General features: G+C 33.5%; 1 protein-coding gene across 7 annotated transcripts in view; it reads left to right on the plus strand.

The window, feature by feature from the left end:
• ADAMTS6 (ADAM metallopeptidase with thrombospondin type 1 motif 6) overlaps window positions 1–20,842 on the plus strand; it is a 278,395-nt gene that overhangs the window by 182,078 nt on the left and 75,475 nt on the right. For 6 of the 7 annotated variants that reach the window (XR_009690552.1, XR_009690551.1, XM_061129691.1 and 3 more), the window contains 2 exons: window positions 13,426–13,528; window positions 19,920–20,053. Coding sequence is in view for 5 of the 7 variants with exons in the window: in XM_061129691.1 (XP_060985674.1) it covers window positions 13,426–13,528; window positions 19,920–20,053 (237 nt within the window). In the remaining 2 variants the exon portion in view is untranslated. The remainder of the gene's footprint in view (window positions 1–13,425; window positions 13,529–19,919; window positions 20,054–20,842) is intronic. The other variant, XM_061129694.1, reaches the window with a different exon arrangement.

Below are 20,842 nucleotides of genomic sequence, written 5' to 3' on the forward strand. Positions count from 1 at the left end.
ATCAGGACTAGTACTAACAGCAATACCAGCAGTACCCGCAGCAACACTAGTAGTAATAGCTGTAGCTGCTGCTAACATTTATTGAGCACTTTCTACATACTAGACCTATTATTTTAACCTTATTTTCTGTACTCACCACTCCTTAGTGGTGACTTCACTTATAGGATAATTTTAATTTCCATTTGTTCAGTAGAAATCTAGAAAAACCATGCTATAATCTTGTATTATAGTCTGTTTTTTTACAGCCTTGTTTCTACAACACAGATTAGTTCATAAGTGATTTATTTTGTGCCACTAATACATTACTGAAGTCAAAATACATTTTGACTTTATACAGCTGAATAGCAGATGAAATTATGAAAGTATGATAACACATTTATAAGAGACTTGGAAAATTTAGAACAAGGTTATATATATTTCTACTATATATCAAACTTATTTTTTAAGTAGATAAATTAAGATTTTTTTAGTTGGAGTTTCAATATCAAACTCTCAAAAATTAATAAGATGAATATACAGAAAAGTGGAAGGGCATAGTAGACCTGAAAAACATCATGAACCAATTCAACATAATTAAGATTTATACAATTTTCTTATAACAGTAGGATACAAATTATATTCAGGTACACATAGACTCTAAACTAGGAGACACTGGAACATATCCAGGGACATAAAACAGGGTGCAAAAATTTCATTGTCTAAAGGTATTGAAATCATACAGAGTCTGTTCTCTTGTCACTGTAGAATTATGTTAGAAGTCAATATCAAAAGATATTTGAAAATAACCCACATATTTTCAAGTGTAATGTTACATTTAGCAAGAGAGGTCTTTGACTTAGCCATTGAAAGCCACAATAAAGTTAGAAGACTGAAAAAACACAGATGGTGGTTGCAGAAAAGAAAACATTTAAATGAGAAATTAATATTAAAATGAGAAATTAATATCAAAGATACCTTAAAAGCCCCACGTATATAAAAAATTAAATGTTCACTTTTAAATGATGGGTATGTCTAAGAAGCTATTAATATAGCAAAAAATATTAGAAAATATTTGTAATGGAATAAAAATGAGAAGAGAATTGACCAGAATTTGTTACATGCAGCTGAAGCTGCTTAATGCAACTAAATACAACGTGGAATCTTGAATAAGGTATGAAAACAAATAATGGCCACTACCGTAACATTTTGTGAAATTGGAACAAAATTTGCACGTTAATAATACTGTATGAAAAATATAATAATTATACTATATGATGTTAATTTCCTGTTTGTTTTTTTTACAACAGTATTTCTTTATATTCTTAGAACTGGATTAGAAGTTTCCAGCCTCATTCAAATTTTCTTTTAAAGATCACTAAGATAGTAGACTTTCTAGTCTTTTAACAGTAATATTAGATGCCAGAATACATGAACTGTATCAAACTTTTGAGTGAATATAAATTAGAAATTAAGCATTGTTTTCATACTAAGTCAAACAAGTGGAATCAAAATATCATAAATTTTTTAGCTAGGCAAAATTTCATAGATTTTCTAATATATATATCATATTATACATACTATTTATATATATGTGTGTGTGTGTACAGAAGCTTTTCTACTACTCTTGATGAAGGCTTGAGAAAGAACAACAATAAAAAGAGACACAAAAATTGGAAAACATAAACTAAATGAAAATGAGAGTACTGAATATGAAATAGAATAAATGAAACAAACTAGATAAAATCATCATATAGGCCAGTTGTTTTTAAACATGGATGCTCATTAGAAACACATCTGGAGCTCTGGAGGAAAAAAGCAATACCTGGACATTTGTATTTTTCAAAAATTTCAAGATAATTCTGATATGCATCTGGATTTTTAAAAAGTGATTACCAGTTTTCCTATTAAATGATAGTTTTAGTGATATAGAATTATATTATTTTCTGTTGACCAATCATAATACAGTGTTATTAAGCAGATAATAGTTAAATAATCACAGTAGTAAAAGACATTTAGCAATTTTCACAATCAATAGTCAGACAAAAAAGATAATTATAGTCACAAGCTATAATGGAAACATGATTAACCTAACAATGTAAGATGATTACATATAATTTGGGGGTTTAAGTAGAGTGATGTGGTAAGTGGAAGTACATACATGCACATGTTTCATCCACCCAGCCAGCCTGTGTCTTTTGTTAGTACTTTTAATCCATTTATATTTAAGATAATTATTGATATGTATGAGCTTATTACCATTTTGTTAATTTTCTTGTGTTTATTTTGTGTAGGTCTTTTACTTGTCTTATGTTTCTTGAAAGAGGCAACTTATAAAGAGAGAATCTCAGTCTGTAAGATTTTTAAATAAAGCAAGCTATAAAATTGGTCTAACCACTCTCAACAGCAGCATGACCAGCCTAGAGGCCAAAGCTATCGCACAAGAGACTCAGGCTGGCTGGCTGCATCAGGGTGTGTTAGATGTGTAGTATGTTCCCTGTATTAGGAGCCTCTGACATCTAGACAAGGATTCTTTCTATGATATTCACATCATTGTTTCTAGGACAGAATAGCAGGTAAAGACAATAGCTGTGGCAGGAACAATGAATATGCTTCTTGCCTTGAAGCTACTGAGAAACTAAGGGATTGAAGCCAGGCGATTCTTTACCAGCTGAGCCACAAGGGAAGCCCTAGAAGGCATCTATTAAAGACAGGATAATTAGATGAATTTTGGTCTCACCATTAAACAGGAACTTCAAGAGAATATTTGGAATCATAAACTAATCTAATAGACATGGTCTTACGGAACTTGGGTTTGGAGAGCAGAGCTTTATGGAAGCTATGATGCTGTGGGTTCATTGGTTGAGGACAGTTGCCCTCTTTGGACTTAAATGATTGATAAGGTCCTGACAGTGTTTATAAATGAGCACAGGTAGGAGCTAACATGATTATCCAGTAGTGCCATTATGAGAAATAAAGATCCAGATAGGTACTCAGTCTTCTAAAAGTGTTTACTCAAGTACTGCTCAAAAAATACTTTATTTTGTATATGGAATCTTCTTTTTATTGGCATAAAAGAATATTGACTGTTAAGCAGACATTTCTGCTTTCCTGAGAAACTTTTCACTGCAGTCACTTAAAACTATTATGTAAAATGTTCTAGGAAGGTAAAAATTGGTGTACATAGTATTTTAAGTAGAAGAATTTATACCTCAGTGTGGTAAATACTCAAACTTGGTTTTTGTCATGGGTAAAAAATATACCTACATTAAGGTTATTAAGCCAAACTTTATATCAAAGCCTAAAGGGGAAATATTAGCTACAGTACAAAGAACTTTTCTACATTTCTAAAAAGAGCGTTCTGGTATTGTTAGCTATTTTCCAGAAAATCCTTAAGGTTTTCTTTCCATACTATTTGTGATTTGCCTGTCTGCTTGAAAATGTGACTAGGATAGAACTTCTGGTGAAAAACCTAAGCTCCACCTTGGTTAGGATGCAATCATATTATTCTTACATCTTAAGTATCTCATTTCCTCCTTTATTTTATGCATCAAAACTATAAAAAATTATGGAGACAAAGGATTTTCCAGTTCACCTGTGGTTTGTTCTAAAATTTAAACATAGTTTATGTAGTACATGGGTGTTTTTTCAGTCTGCTTTGCTAGAGGTGCATGCTGTCTGCAGTTCTTTACTTCCATTCATTGCTTAAGGTCAGTTAAATGGTGTTATTGCCCTGGTTGTGGTACACAGGAAAAATATAGCCTATATTCGGAGGTAAGACTATAGTGAAAGAAGTATGGACTTTGGATTAGAATTGACTTAAATTTAATCCTGGTTGTTGCTATTTTACCCTGGCAAGATACCTAACATCACTAAATTTTTAAGGAACACCTGTATAAATATAGTGTAATTATATCAAACTTGCAGGTCTGTTTGAGAATTAAAAGAAGTAACACTTTAATCAGGCTTCCCAGGTGGTTCAGTGGTAAAGAATCCACCAGCCAATGCAGGAGACACAAGAGATGACGGTTTGATCCCTGGATTGTGAATATCCCCTGGAGTAGAAAATAGCAACCCAGTCCATTATTCTCATCTGGAAAATTCCATGGATAGAGGAGCCTGGCAGGCTGCAGTCCATGGGGTCACAAAGAATCAGCTGCGACGGAGCACAAACACTTTAAAACATCTAGTGCTATTCCTAGTACTTAATCTTTACTCAATCAGTGCAGCTATTACTGTATACATGTATGTTTTAGAGATTACAAAGTACTTTTATATATTTTAAAAAGTACTCATTAAACCTTCAAATCACTTTCATAAAGGGAAAGATAGGGTTGGTTTTTTGTTTTGTTTTGTTTTTCTGACCTTGCTGTGCGGCATGTGGGATTTTAGTTCCACCAACCAGGGAACCTGTGCCCGCTACATTGGAAGCACAGTCTTAACCACTGAACTGCCCAGAAAAGTGCCTTGTTTATTTGGTTTTTTAAATATTTTTAAATGAGAAACTAAAGCTTAGCAATAGGCTAGTGCCATGGAAAGGATTCAATAAGGCATAGAATTTCCGGATGCTGCTCTAGCCTTCTTAAAAAAGATGGAGCCTTTGGGAGGTGGGTGTGGCAAAGTAAGCTCTGAATTTAGTCACCTTTGACATTGTCTTACTTCCAGTCTAACCTTAACCTGCAGCAGAACCAGATAGCTGAGAAAATTATGAAACTACAGACCTTGCCCCAGGGAAAGGTATGGGGTAAGTGATGACAAAGTACAGAGTTGATCTATTAATTAACAGTGTTATAACTGTGTCCCAAGTTATAATTAGAAATCAAATATGTATCAACCACATTATTCTTTTAAGTACACTTCAATATACTTATAAAAGTTTACTTTCATGTATATGTATGTATGTATGTGTCTATATATATATAAGATGGCAAAAAATAGCAGAAGCAGTGTCATTAACCTTTAGGGTAGTATGAATTTTATAGTGTGTATCTTGTTTTCAGAAATAAAGACTAGCTTTAAGCATAGAAAAAAACTTGCTTTTTATTTTGTTCTTTAAAGAGACATTTTTAAAATCACACAGTAAAAGTTTTTTTACAGGCTTAGAGAAAAGGGTCATGCTATGGATAGAAGGCATTTAAATAAAATACAGGCTATACAAGGCATCTAAAAACAGCTTTAATTTTGAAAACTTTTATAAGAGACTATAATATCAAACATGAGATTGAGATTTAAATTTTTCTAGACAATGTAGGATTATCAGACTTTTGTTTTCTTCAAAAGTAAAAGTATAGCGCAATTGCTCCCATAAAACCAGGAACTATTTGGGAGAGAAAAGATGAGAAGTTTACATTTAAACGGGTTGATATCCCAGTGTTCATCACAGCACTGTTTACAATAGCCAGGACAGACGAATGGATAAGAAAGCTGTGGTACATATACACAATGGAATATTACTCAGCTATTAAAAAGAATGCATTTGAATCAGTCTTAATGAGGTGGATGAAACTGGAGCCTATTATACAGAGTGAAGTATGTCAGAAAGAAAAACACCAATACAGTATATTAATGCATATATATAGAATTTAGAAAGATGGTAAAGATGACCCTATATGCGAGACAGCGAAAGAGACATAGATGTAGAGAACAGACTTTTGGACTCTGAGGGAGAAGGCGAGGGTGGGATGATTTGAGAGAATAGCACTGAAACATGTATATTATCATATGTGAAATAGATCGCCAGTCCAGGTTGGATGCGTGAGACAGGGTGCTCAGGGCTGGTGCACTGGGATGACCCTGAGGGGTGGGATGGGGAGGGAGGAGGGAGGGGGGGGTTCAGGATTGGAAACACATGTACATCCATAGCTGATTCATGTCAATGTATGGCAAAAACCACCACAGTATTGTAAAGTAATTAGCCTCCAATTAAAATAAAGAAAAAAACTGGGGTTGAAATGATTCACTACGTATATTGAACACTAAATTTAACCTTGGAAATGCCTTTGTGAATTTTTTTAATGAGAGAATAAAACAGTTCCTGGTAATTAAGAAATCAGTAATTTTGTTTGGAACTTGTAAGAGAGGCATGTGGTATCTTTATGTATATGACACCTGTCTGGATGAATGAACAGAAATAATGTCCCTTTTACATAATCCCATGTCAAGTGCATGCCTTGCTAAGTAAAGCAAGGGTCAGACTTCAACCTCCACTTCTGCTTCTTCAAGTAATAGTGGCTAAAAATATGTTTCTATCTTGGAGAGAAAGAACATTAAATTTGGGCACTGTATAAAGTTGGTCCAGTGTAATAGTGAAGAAATACGAGTGCATTTGTCATGCATGCAAGAAAGAAAGACAAAACAGAAGGTGGAAAAGAGAAAAGGCCAACAAAGTGCTCATTTTGTTGTTTTTACTGAGGCTGTAGGAATCCTCCTGTCTTCCTAGACTTCCCATCTCTTTTTAGGAAGAAAAGAGGAAAGGGAAAAGTGGGGGAAGAGGATCAAGTTTTTATTCTCAGCTAGCTTCTCATTCTTTATTACCCATAAGACAAGGAAATAAAGAGTCTCTTGTTGAGGGTGAAAGAGGAGAGTGGAAAAGCTGGCTTAAAACTCGGTGTTCAAAATCATGGCATCCAGTCCCATCACTTCATGGCAAATGGATGGAGACAAAAGTGGAAACAGTGACAGATTGTATTTTCTTGGGCTCCAAAATCACTGCAGCTGCTGAATGCAGCCATGAATTTAAAAGACACTTGCTTCTTGGAAGAAAAGTTATGACAAACCTAGACAGTGTATTAAAAAGCAAAGACATCACTTTGCTGACAAAGGTCTCTATAGTCAAAGCTATGGTTTTTCCAGTAATCATGTATAGATGTGAGAGTTGGAAGGTTGAGCACCGAAGAATTTATGCCTTCAAACTGTGATGCTGGAGAAGACTCTCGAAAGCCCCTTGGACAGCAAGGAGATCAAACCAGTCAATCCTAAAGGAAATCAGTCCTGAATATTCATTGGAAGGGCTGATGCTGAAGCTGAAGCTCCAGTACTCTGGCCACCTGATGCAAAGAGCCGACTCATTGGAAAAGACCCTGATGCTGGGGAAGATTGAGGGCAAGAGGAGAAGAGGGCAACAGAGCATGAGACAGTTGGATGGCATCACTGACTCAGTGGACATGAGTTTGAGCAAACTTCAGGAGATGGTGAAAGACAGGGAAGCCTGGCATGCTGCTGTCCATAGGGTCACAAAGAGACACAAGTGAGTGAACAACAACAAGAAGACTTACTTCAGTATTTGCAGAACTTTCCTCATTTGCAAACATATTGGGATGTATTGCTCTTGAAGGTAAGGACATTTCGGGTGTATTTTGCAAATGAAAGAAGGCACAAAGAGATCCCAGGAATTTCCCAGGTCACCCCATTTTTTGGAATAAAACGAAGATTTCAACTCTAGTAGTAGAAAAACCCCAGGACGGTTTGTCAGCGAAAGCTGAGATTTCTTTTTATAACACTTTATGCCCCAATGAATTACTCTTTTTCTTTTTTTTAGATTTATCTACCAATAAAAAGTATTGTGAAAGGAGATTTTTGTAATCTGTCAACATGATTGGAAGCCTAAGATAGTCCATAGAATGTGCTAACATACACATTTCTCTAAAAAAAAAAGTGAGGAAAAAGATGCTAATATTAAGATTTTTCGTATTTTTGAAAATACTAAGATCAAAAGATAACTGAGACCTGCAGTGTTGCTTTCTAGATTTATGTGGGGCCCTGCTGGTTGCTTTTTAGAAGGAGAGGATGCTTGATTAGTGTTAACACTAGGAAGCTGAAAACCTGTCAAGCTTTACATAAAAAATTTGTTGCCTATGCCTATTTCCTGTTACAGTTTTGACATTGTGTCAGCATTTATTATACTTAGATAATATAAAAAACATTGCTCCCTAAACTCGCCACTATTCTTAAACAAAACAAAAATATATTTTATGGAATTTTTCCTTAAGAAATTACTCTTTTCTTTGCTCTCTCATTCTTTGCAACCAGAATATACAACTCCTCGTAAGCTTATTTCTAATCAACACAGATTCAGAGCATCCACTGAAGGAAACAATTAAATCAAAACATAACACTAGCTGATAATTCTAGAAACAGAAAGGTATAGAATCAAGTCCCCAAGTCTGCTGCAGTTTCCAATTTACAAGACCTTCCATCTTCCATGTTATTTTGTGAATTTCCCAAACACATTACTGCCTCAGACCCTTTGCATTTAATGTTTCCTGGAACACTGTTTTAAAGATATGTACATAAGTCATGTCCTCAGTTTTTTTAACTCTCTGCTTCAGTGCCACCTTATCAGAGAGAATTTCTCTTAGTCTACCATTTAAAACAACTTCCCCCAACCTCCATCTAACGACCATCTTAGTACCCTGCATTGTTTTTCTTCTTTCTCATCTCCAACTACAGGAGCTCCTGCTCCTGAAAGCAGGGACCTAATCTGTTTTATGTACTGCATTATCTCCAGAGCCTAGATCATATGTGATACATAAAAATATTTTTATATATATTTGCTGAATATAAAAAAAGACCCTTAAGGCCAGTTCTTGGTGCCTGGTTTTAAAAGTACTAATGATAATTTATTATGTCCCCATAAGAAAGCCATCAAGGTCTAGATACCTTTCAGTTAGGGATTAGATTTGTTCAGAAGAAAAGTATTGTAGGAAAAGAGATTTTGGCTGAAAGAAAGAACTGGATAATAATTGTGGTCATCTGAAAAGTATTTTATGTATCTTTCTGTAGATTATACAGAGTGTATGACCCCTATGGGGATAATTGTACAGGAAGTTTAAGCATTTTATGCAAATTATTTTATAATCTGACATCAGTTCTTTAAAGTGTATGATTCTGTATTGACTCAAAAATTAATAATTGAGCTTGGTTCTTCTGCACAATGCTGACATACAGATGTATCTATGTGTTAACATCCTGAATCAGGGATTGGCAAATTGTGCCTGCTGGGTCAAATTTGACCCATCGCCTCTTTTTGTAAATAAGATTTTAGTCGAACACAGCCCTATCATTTACATATTGTCTATGTCTTCTTTAAAAAATGTATTGGCACATTTGAGTAGTTATAACAGATGATATAGGCTCCCCAAGTGGTGCTGGTGGTAAAGAACCCGCCTGCCAATGAAGGAGACAAGAGAAGCGAGTTCAGTCCCTGGGTCAGGAAGATCCCCTGGAGGAGGAAATGGCAACCCACTCCAGTATTCTTGCCTGGAGAATCCCATGGACAGAGGAGCCTGGTGGTACAGTCCCTGGGGTCGCAACCAGTCGGACACATCTGAGCGACTAACAGTGTATATTGAAATATTTTAAAAGAGGGGAAGATTCCACTGGATTAGTAAATTAGAAAAATAAAATGTTTATTTGTAAAATTCCCTGGGCATCTTTTATTTTGGTCAGTAACAAGGAGTCAGACACAGATCTCAACAGATACGACTGAAGCAACCAAGCACACACACACGCAACAGAGATTATACGGCTCATGAAGTCTGAAATATTTACTGTGTGGCCCTTGACAGAAGTGTGCCAATCTCTGCCCTTAACCAATTAATTGCAAAATATAATCCAAGGAAACATATCTCTATTCAGTCTCCCAAGTACCAATACCACTACTATCATTTCCTCCTTTTTCTTCTCTTTTTTTTCTCATTATTCCTCTTCATCATCATTATCATCATAAACTGTAGTATCTGTGAAGATCCAACCATAATAATACGAACCTCTGAATATTTCAATCGAGGGAATTTAATGCAAAGGATTGGCTACATGAATAATGGAAGAGGCTGACAAGCCCATAGATCAGCATCAGCAGAAAGATACCACCCCTCCTACCAAAGAAACAGGAAGGAGGTAGTTTTATTACATGCTAGAGACTGAAATCACACAGCTGAATCTGGAACCATAGGATTGAGGGTAAGGGTGGCTATTTGATGTTGAAGCCACAAAAGTACTCTGCTTCTGCTTAAGATGCTGCCGGAGGTAGAGAAGAAATGAGATACCCTAGCTTCTCCCACTAGTGCCTTCCAGTGCCTGAACTCAACTAGAAGTCAACTGACAGAATCCTATGAAATAGAGCCTGCAGATTTGTTCCCCTGAAATAAAGAGCAGACCAACAGGAGGGTGAGGAATGAGTCTAAGGATGCCTAGACCAAAGATCACGCAACTGCTAGTAGTTATTGAGTGCTACCACCATCTGGTAGCCAGCGCCAGGAGTTGGTGATGGACACAGAAGCCTGGCGTGCTGCAGTCCGTGGGGTCGCAAAGAGTCGGACACGACTGAGCGACTGAACTGAACTGAGCCACTGCCAGGTACAGAACTAAACAGTTTACATAAATCCTCACCTACAGAGTAAATACTAGTATTATCCCTAGTTTATAGATGAGACCTGGAAAGTTAAGTACATTGCTGAAGGCGGTAAATGAAATAAATCAGTTAGAATCAAATCTAAGTCTGTCTGTCTTCTGTCTGAAAATTCATATTTTAACCCTCTCATTTTATAAATAAGAAAAAAGTAGTTGGAGCAGATAAACTTGCAGCTGGTAAAGACAAGGCTAGGTCTAGAACCCAAGTTACTCCTATTAGGTTTTTGTACATTGTAAGAGCTAAAAACCTATGTTGTTATTGTAGCATTTACAGAGTCCAGTGGAAGCCCCCACTCAGATGAAGGAAGTGTCTTTGCACATTGAAACTATTACTAAGCAGACTGTAATAAAATATAATTTATTCAGTTGTAAATTGGGATTTCTAATTATAACCACCTCAAGAGTGGTGAGAGAACTTATAATAGATCTAGAGACCTGTGAACAGTGTGCCATGGAATAGGTACTTACTAAATGCTTAGAAAAACGTAAGTATGTGTTGTTACTGTTAATATTTTTATTATTCTAACCCTGGGAGTGGTTATCACAAGAAAAGAATAGGTCAGAAATCTTATGAAATGTTATCCAAATATGTCATTAAACTAATATTCTTCTTTTGGACTTTTTACTTCTCTGCTGTTTAGGATAATAATTATAAGATGGTCAAGAATAGGATTTTTGTTTCTTTTTTGTTTTTTTTTGAAGTGGGTGTCCCTCAACTTCATTTATTATTTCAGGGCTTTTTTTTTTTTTAAACCAATTTTTATCTGTGAAATGTTAACTTATATGCTTCTATACAGTTCCTTTCTTTCATCCAGGATGGCCTTTATCCAACTATTCCCAAAACTGACCTTTTCTTTTCTTTCCCCATGGCTTTACTTGGCTTAATTCTTTTGTTTTTTTTTTATTTGGCCATGCTGGGTCTTAGTTGTGGCACACGGGATCTTTTGTTGCAGCATATGAGATCTAGTTCCCTGAACCTGGCTCCCCTCCATTGGGCACGTGGAGTCTTAACCACTGGACCACAGAGAAGTCCTGGCTTCTTTCTTAATAGAAGTCTGTTTTCTTTCTTAAGCAGCTCAATTCCTATAATATTTTAATATTTTATAATGTTATAAAGAGTAACTATGTATGACACTTTTATTATAATTCTTATGATACACTCAAGATTTTCTTCCTCAACAAATATTTCCCTGATTCATTTGACACTTCAATCTTTCACCTATATACAGCACCTGTAGACAACATAATGTGCTGTCATATACTTATTGCCTCAGATAGGATTATAGTTTTTCCATTTTTATATTTTACTCCAAATAGATTGAAAGACATGCCTGGATGAAGTTTTAGGTGGTTGAATACAAATTCTTAAGTATTGTGTGAAAACTTGTATTTCTTTTTTTTTTTTTTTTGTATTTTAAATTACTTGTGTTTTGTAAAATTGAGGATATTTTCTTTAAAACTGGTCTCACTGCATACAAAGCCACTGGTAACCTTGGTCATTTTCTGGGGTTTCCCGAAAATGTCTTGTAATGGGAAGCTTTTCTTTATTCCAAAAACTAGCACACCATGAAACAAAAGATGGTGGAAGCATATCATTCTAGTGTGGTGCATTGCAAAGCCTATGTGAATAGTTCTTTTATTTTTTTAAAGGGCAAATATGAAGGATAATTTGATAAGTAAAACCATTGGATTTAGCATTGCAGTGTCATATTTTAATGTGCAGAAAATATCTTAAAATGCAAGGCTCATAACAGAATGTAGACCTGCTGCCACTACTTTCAGAATCTGAGGCTTTAAACTTGATATGGTGGAATTTCAAACCTCAGTATGTAGCAAGTAATGATGACCTTGCACATGTTTGCACATTGTAGCCTTATTATTTTTTGCACTTGATTTAAAGGACATTTGCAATGTACTGATCTCAGAAAACTGAATCAAGGAAATGTAGAGATCTAAGAGAGGGTAGTAAAATGTCCTCAAAATGATCTCTGAGAATGTAACATATTTGTTCACAGTTGAGAATTTCATCTAATGACTTGTTTTGTTCTGTCATGTTTAAGGGAAATATTTTCTCCATCCCTGTTTCAAAAGCAATACTTAGCTTTTTAGATGCTACTGGTACAGAACTCTAAAAGATAAGTCAAATTAGGTCATATTTCCTCAACACTATGAGAAGTTATATTTTTAATTCTTTGTGAACTTTAAGTTTAGGATGGCCCTAAATAATGTGTAATTTGGAATCTAGACCTAGCTAGATTGGCAAGATTTTCTTCTCTAAAAAACTTAGGTAGAAAAAGCATTCCAATCTTTTAAAAACAAATAATCCTCTCTTCACTCTCTCAACATCCTTCTCTTCTCCAACAACCAACACATGTACATGCTTTGAAAATTTAGTATTTTATTTTCCGTGATGTTAATAGATTAAATGTAAATCTTAATAAGTCCAAATTCCTTGATTTAAAGGTGTTTAGACTTGAGGCCTAGGATTTTGCCCAGTTCATTCCACATCTCAAAATATGGTTTTTGTCAGGACTAGACAGTAAACAGCTATAGTAGTTGGGATCCAAACCACAATTAATAGTGCTGAATGTCATGTTACAAACCTGCCTCTTGATTTCTTAAAATAAAGAGCTGGGAGTAGTTGTGGCAACTGGACTTTTCAAATACTGTTACCAAAAAGGATTTTGTGTTTTAGTTTCTTCACCTAGTTTTTACCTCTGTTTATAAGGAGATACCTAATTGATTGATTGCAAAGTGGACTGTGACATGCATCTGAGTGTAAAGTTATATGGAAACTGTCTAACACTTAACTTTGTTTAAATTACCTCAGTTATTTCTTCTGTGGCTAAGATTACAATTCAGACACTTCAGTCAGAATACTGGTTGTGAAACAGTAAAGCAAATGCCAGAATTATAGCCCAAGAGTAAGGGAGTGAGCTAATGTGTTGGGAGTTCAGACATTTTTAATTATAGGGGCATTGTCCCTTGGTTTTGGTATTTTTCAACAATTATGCTATTTATTATTTTATTTTATTTTAGCCATGTCCTTTGGGGGCCCGAGATTTTCGAGAGAAACAATGTGCAGACTTTGACAATATGCCTTTCCGTGGAAAGTATTATAACTGGAAACCCTATACTGGAGGTAATGTATAACCTGGCAGAGTTTTCATTATGCTTGAGAGCTTTGCAAATATAAGAGAATATATAAATACATACAAACATACCCATACATTCGTATACAGACTAGTAAAAATTAATCTTTACAAATCAAAGCAGGAAAGTGCTCTAGTACTAAAAAGGTCTCCTGTTTTATTAATAGTTTCCCTGTAGTAAAGTTAATATGTTAGTACAAATGATCAGAAATCATTTTTTAAAACCTAATTCTATTTAGATACAGAGTTCCTAGAAAGGGTGTAAATTCAAATATTTCTGAATTCTTGAGACTTCCTTGAGGTGTATAGACATTATAATAATTTATAATTATCAAATATTTGGAATTGTCACCCTGATATAAATCAGCTCAAAAGAAGCTAAGAAAATGTGTTTCTCTCTTGGCCAAAGGCCAAGAATCTTTTTTTTTTTTTAATGTTGGCTATTATTTTTATTGTTATTTTTATTATTAATCCAGTCCTTTGAATGGAAGGCCAAGGATCTTTACACAGGTGATTATTGCTCTTTTTTAGGGAAACATGTTTTGCTCTAATTTAGGCAAGCATCAGACGCTAATTGTTCAGTAAGCACAAGTTTTCTTATGCTCCCAAAGCACAAACTAAAATTTGTTCAAATTTTCTCTTAGAAAAATAAAATGTACTCTTTAAAAAAACTTTTATTTATTGTTTTTCCAACATCTTACTTTTTTTTTCTCTTGGCTATACCATGCAGCTAGGGGATTTTAGTTCCTCAAGCAGGGATTGAACTCAGGCCCCAGCAGTGGGAGTGCTGAGTCCTAACCACTAGACCGCCAGGAAATTCCCTCAGCATCCTACTCTGAAAACTTTCCAACACAGAGCAGTGTTAAAATAATTTTTCAGTGACAACTGTATATGCCCCACCAAGATTCTATCATTAATATTTTAATATACTTATTACATGTCTAGTCATCACTTTATCCATTCATTAATTTATTCTGTTTTTCAGGTGCATTTCAAAGTAAATTATAGTCATCAGTATACTTTCCTCTCTAAATACTTCAGCATGCATAAGATTAACTGCAGTTCAATATTTATTTTTCTTTTGAGGGAAGGTTATGTACAATGAAGCACACAGATCTTAACCTACCTAACTGTACTTTCCCTGAGTTTTGACAAACACGTGCACCTATAAAACCTTACTGAGTTATAGAACTTTACCATTGCCTCCAAAATTCTCATAGTCCTCATCCTTCTTATTCAGCAACTGGCTCCACCTACTTATAAGAGACAACCAGTTCTAACTTTTTTCCCCTTGTCAATTAGTTTTGTCTGTCACAGAACTTTGTGTAAATAAAATCATGCCATATTTACTCTCATGTAAGGCTTCTCTAAGCCTCATGTTTTTGAGATCCATCCATATCATTGCAAATGTAATTAGTTCATTCTTTTTTATTGCTGAGCAGTATTCCATTGTACTAACCAGTTTGTTTTTCCATTCTGCTATTGATGGAAACCTGTATTGTTTCTAGTTTTCAGCTGCTATCAATAAGCTGCTGTAAACATTTGTGTATGTCTTCTTATGGGCATAGTTTTCATTTTTCATAGGTAAATATTTAGGGGTAGGATTGCTAGGCCATAGGATAGCTGTGAGTTTAGTTTTAAAAGAAACTTGCAGATGTTTTTCCAAAGTACTGTACCAAGCACTCTCCTACCAGCAATGTATGAGAGTTCTGTTTGCTCCTCACGCTTGCCAGCATTTGGTGTTCGCAGTCTTCTTTTGGGTCTATTATAATGTTGTCTCAATGAAGTTTTAATTTGCGTTTTCTGACTATTCAATGTGTTGAGCACATTTTCATGTGCTTGTTGAGCATTTCTATATCTTCTCTTATAAAATGTTTGTTTGAACCCTTTGCTTATTTTTAAATTGGATGTTTATCTTTTTATTTTCAAGTGGTTCATTTATAAATTTTATAAGTATTTTCTCATAGCTTAGGAGAAAATATTTCTTTATTTTTACTTTACTTTTCATTATGTTTTAAATAATATTTTGGATGAATATAAGATTTTAATTTTGATGACCTAATTTTTCAGCTTTTAAACATTTTATAGTCATTGTGTTCTCTGTCCTGTCCTAGAAATCTTTGCCTCCCTTAACTCAGGAAGATATTTTCTTATGTTTTCTTTTAAAACCTTATGTTTTTGGTCTTTAGATCAACACTCTAAAAATAATTTGGGGGTATGATATATATTTGTAGTATATTTACAAACTCTATTTTGTTTCATTGATGTATTTGTCAGTCCTATCCTGGTGTCATACTGACTTAATTACTTTAACTGTATAGTCTTGAACATAGGTAGTATAAGCTTCTCCTACTTGGGTCTTTTTTTCAAGAGCTCTTTGGATATTCTAAGGGTTTTGCATTTCCACATAAGTTTTAGAGTCAGTTGTTAATTTTTACAGAAGAACATGTTGGACTTATGATTGTTGTCCTGTTGAATCTATGCATCAATAGAGGGTGAACTACTATGCTAACTATTGAATTTTCCAGTTTATGAACATGATATCTCTCTCCATGTTTTACTTAACTTCTCTCAGCTGTGCTTTATAGTTTTAGGTTTAAGGTCATGCACATCTTCTAGTAAATCTTTTCCTGAGCAATTTATGATTTTGACAATATTGTAAATAAAGATTTAAAATTTTTCATTTTCAATAATTTGCTCTAATATATACAAATAAGATTGATTTTTATATATTAACTTACATATTCTGTGACCCTTCTAAATTTCCTTACAAGTTCTAATAGTTGTTTTGTAGATTGTTTAGAATTTTCTTGGTAAATAGTCATGCTGTCTGGAGATAGGTACTATTTTTTTCCCAATCTTTTTACCTTTTTATTTTATTTTCTTCCCTTAATTAACTGACTTGGCCCTTCAGTACAGTTTATGCATGTGTCAATTTTATGTGTTTTCTTCTTTATTCTGTTAATAGAGTGACTTAGTTGATAGATTTCATAATGCCAAACCAACATTTGCTTTTCACATTAAACCCCAGGTGTTGATGACCTTTTTTATATGTTATTGGGCTTAATAGCTTATATTTAATTAAGGATGTTTGCATCTATCTTCATAAGGAATATTTATTTGTAAATTTTTTCTTCTCATGGTTTTGGCAAGTTTTGGTGTCAAAGTTAATCTGGCTTCCAGAAATAGAATTCTTATTTACTTTGAAAGTGTTCGTAGGGTTGATAATATTTCCTCCTTAGAACAGATTTTACTAATTAAACCATCTAGGCTCAGTATTTTCTTTGTGAAAAGAATTTTTTTTTTTTATTTTAAACTCAACTCCATTAATAGATACAGAGTTATTCACATTTTTTATTTTTATGTCAGTTTTTGAGTTTGTCTTCAGGAAATGTATGTTACTTCCATGTTGCCAATTTATTGGCAGAAAACTATCATAACATTCTCTTATTATCCTATTTAATATCTGTGGGATCTGCAGTGATATATACTATTGTATTTCTGATATTGATAATATGTATCCTCTCTCTTTTTCTTGATCAGTCTTGCTTAAAGTTTATCAATTTTATTACTCTTTTCAAAGGAAAACAGTTTTTATCCTTTTTTCTAATTAGTTTTTTGCTCTTATTATTATTTTGGTTGAGGGGTTTATTTTGCTATCTTGCATTCCCAAAATTCTATATATTTTTATTTCCTTCAGTTAAAAATATTTTCTTATTTAAATTGTGATTTCTTCTTTGGCCCATGTATTATTTAAAGCTATGTTATTTTTATTTCTAAATAATTTAAAATTTTCTAGATTTTTTGGCTATTGATTTATAATTTATTTATATTATGATCAGTAATAGTCTACATGATTTAAATTTTTAAAATTAGTTAAAATTTGTTTTATGATACAGCTTCTTGTCCAGTTTGATGAATGTTCTATGTATACTTGAAAAGGATGTATTTTCTCCAATTTTTGGATATTGTGTTCTATATGATCATCATGTCAAGTTGACATAATATTGTTCAGGTCTTTTATATAATCCTTATGATTTTCTTTTGCTCTGGTTTTTTAATTAGTTCCTGAGGGAAGTGTCTTAAAATCTTCAAGTATTTAATGGCTTTTCTTTTTATGTGTGGTTGAAGTTTTTGCTTCATGTATTTTGAATTGCTTTTATTAGATACATATACATTTGGGATTGTTTTGTCTTACTGTAGAAGTAAGTCTCTGAAATAGTTCACAGATTTAATCACTAGCATCTTGATAATTGTGTGCTTAGTAAATTAACCCTAAATTCATAATGAGCTTTAAATGAAGGTAACTGATAATGTGACCTTCCATTCAATCATCTTAAATCCCTTCTTGAAATAGTAACAATACCTCCTCTAAAAACCTATTGTAGTGGAGGAAGCTGAACACATTTTCAACAATAAAAGAAGAATAAATTTATTTGTATTATTATCATATAGCATAGTGGGCTAAGGAATATACCATAGCATTTATATGTCCTGCCTATCAAATACTGCCTTACATAATTAATACTAAAATTGTCTAAATAAAAGACTCAGGTTCTCGTTTTAAAACCTGATGCATGAAAGCTGTATTAAATTCCAAAGCATTGCAATAAAGAGATGGGGAAAGAACTATATTGGGTAGTAATGAAAAAAAATTCCCAGTAAGATCTGTGGAAATTTAGAGCAATTTTATTCACAAGAATCTTATAAAAATAAATATAATACCTTGATTATCAGTTCAGGAAGAAATTATTTTATTTATTACTTGTTATTTCTGTGCTTAGTACAGCAAAATGTATCATTAACCTAAGCCTAATAATAACATTATAAGTTATATAGAAATTCTATAGCCTGTACACATTGAAAATGGAAGAAAACATGGAATTCAGCCAGAAGTTGTAAACTGGCAGTTCAGGAACCGTTTTTACTTATATACATGTTTTAAATTCCACAGTATTTTTGAAAACTTTAGATGAGTTGCCAAGAAGAGTTTATAGTTTTAAAATGTTTTTATCTTCTCTTGAAAAAACAGAAGGTCTGGCAATATTTGGCCATCTTCTTACATGACAAACGTCAACAGTGATCTCCTCTAATGGATTGTTCTCTCTTATTGTCTCCTCTACTCAGCTGGCTTCTCTTTTACTTCACCCTGTAGAGATCTGGCTTCTACCTTCACTAAGACCTAGGCATGTCATCTTCCTGCCTAATTTTCTTGTTTAGAACTAGTCTTTTTTTATTTCAAAGATAAATTTTATAAGGTCATTATAATAATACCAAAGCAAGAGTTCAAAAGAAAGCATTTTAAAATAATTATGTATTTATTAATAGCTTTTTTATGTGTAGTTTTGAATAAAATAAATTCATATTTATTGCTGCTTTTCCAGTATACTGAGAAGTTATGATATGCACTCTTCTTATTTTTTAAATTGCTACTATTTATATCTATTTTTACCTGTTTCACATCAACCTTGAAAAATACATACAACCATTGAAATACAGATTTCAGTTACAAAATAAAAATGCTCGAGTTACTATATGCATTTATTCACAGTATAAAATTAGATTTTTTTTTTTAGATTTTTATTTAAAGTTTATTTTTAAGTTTTTATTCAGTTTATTTAAGCTAAAATACATATGATGCTATGCAATATTTCTTTAATTTATTGATCTCATAGAATTATTCAAATTTAATATATTTTTATCTTTGATTTACTGATCTCATAAGAATTTATCTCCATGCTAAAGCCATATTCATGGAATATATTTATTTATTTTTATGTTTTTAATTTTTACTTTTTGGCAGCACCAGGCGACAAATGGGACCTTAGTCCCCCAACTTAACCTGCGCCCCCTACAGTGGAAGCACAGAGTCTTAACCTCCAGCTGTGAGGGAAGCCCCTGATATGTTTAAAGCAGGTTTAAGTTTAATTTTACAACTACCGTATCTCTGCCTGAAGTACCAGTTTTTGTATCATCTTCAGTAACAAGTGATATCATTTGCATAAATTTGTATTTGTCTTATGAGGTCATTCTCAAGGTCTTCTTAAACTTTTCTTTTTTTAGTTTTTAAAAATTGCTTTTATTTCCTCCATTTCTTTTCAATATTCACTTACCTCCACTATGATCCCTTTAGACCTGAAATATATTGAAAATATATATGGGAAATACCTGAAATTTTAAAACCATAATATTACTCAGCAGATCCTCCGTCAAGTTGCACAAGCAATGCAAATAAACATGAAATTTTAGCAAAGAAAGCAATAGAACAGAGAGTGATGTCTATATCAATCATAAATTTGCCATGGATAATATTGAATCACTGTTCCTTAGGAACACTCCATTTACTTTCTTCTCCTATCTCTCCATTTATTACTCTTCCAGGTGGGGTAAAACCTTGTGCGTTGAACTGCTTGGCTGAAGGTTACAATTTCTACACTGAACGCGCCCCTGCGGTGATTGATGGGACTCAGTGCAATGCGGATTCACTGGATATCTGTATCAATGGAGAATGCAAGGTTGCTCAGATTTTGAATCTCACTCCATTTTTGCTGGGGTTTTTGAGGCTGTTATCTTTTTTTCTCAGATAGTAGCTCCTAATTAATACTGTGCTAATTTTTAATACAGAGTGCAGTATTTTGGACTCATTTGATTTTCTATAAGAAATGTACACAGTTAAAGGTAGAATTATTCATTCACAAGCACCTTGCAAATGTGATTTATTCTGGTGTTCTAGTTATAGGAATTGCTAGAGCTATGAAAATATTTTGGAATTTAATTTTCATTATTCCTATGTTCTGCTTATAAACAAGATGATAGCAAAAGAGAAGGAGTGAGGATTCAATTCTTATTTGTATGGCCACTGTGTGTTCTCAATGAAAGAATATTTGATGTATTTCATAGCAAAATATTTCCTCAAAATGTAAAATAGCTATGCTCTTCTCATTTTGTCTTCTTTTGAAGCATTTATAGTGGTTTTCATTATAGAATTAGTCTTACCTTTTTAAAGCGTTTACTTCAGAGAATTAGCCAGACCAGTCAGTTGGAAATTGCAGGAGCAAATCCATGGTGTTTTCCTAGAACTGTGTATGAATCTTATCGTAAGAAAAGCCACAAAAGCCACTGTTCTCTTAACTTTTTTCCTTGTCTGCTTTTGTTTTACCTTAAAGATAAGCATAAACTGAATGCCAGAAACTGAAAAAGATAAGATTTAAAAACAAACAAAAACCACTGTCTACTTTAATTGATGTTATAATTTCTTGCAAATTCTGTCTTTATTAACTTGCCTCCGAATGTATCTTATGTAT

This window comes from Dama dama, chromosome 25, assembly GCF_033118175.1.
Source record: "Dama dama isolate Ldn47 chromosome 25, ASM3311817v1, whole genome shotgun sequence".
Lineage (NCBI taxonomy): Eukaryota > Metazoa > Chordata > Mammalia > Artiodactyla > Cervidae > Dama > Dama dama.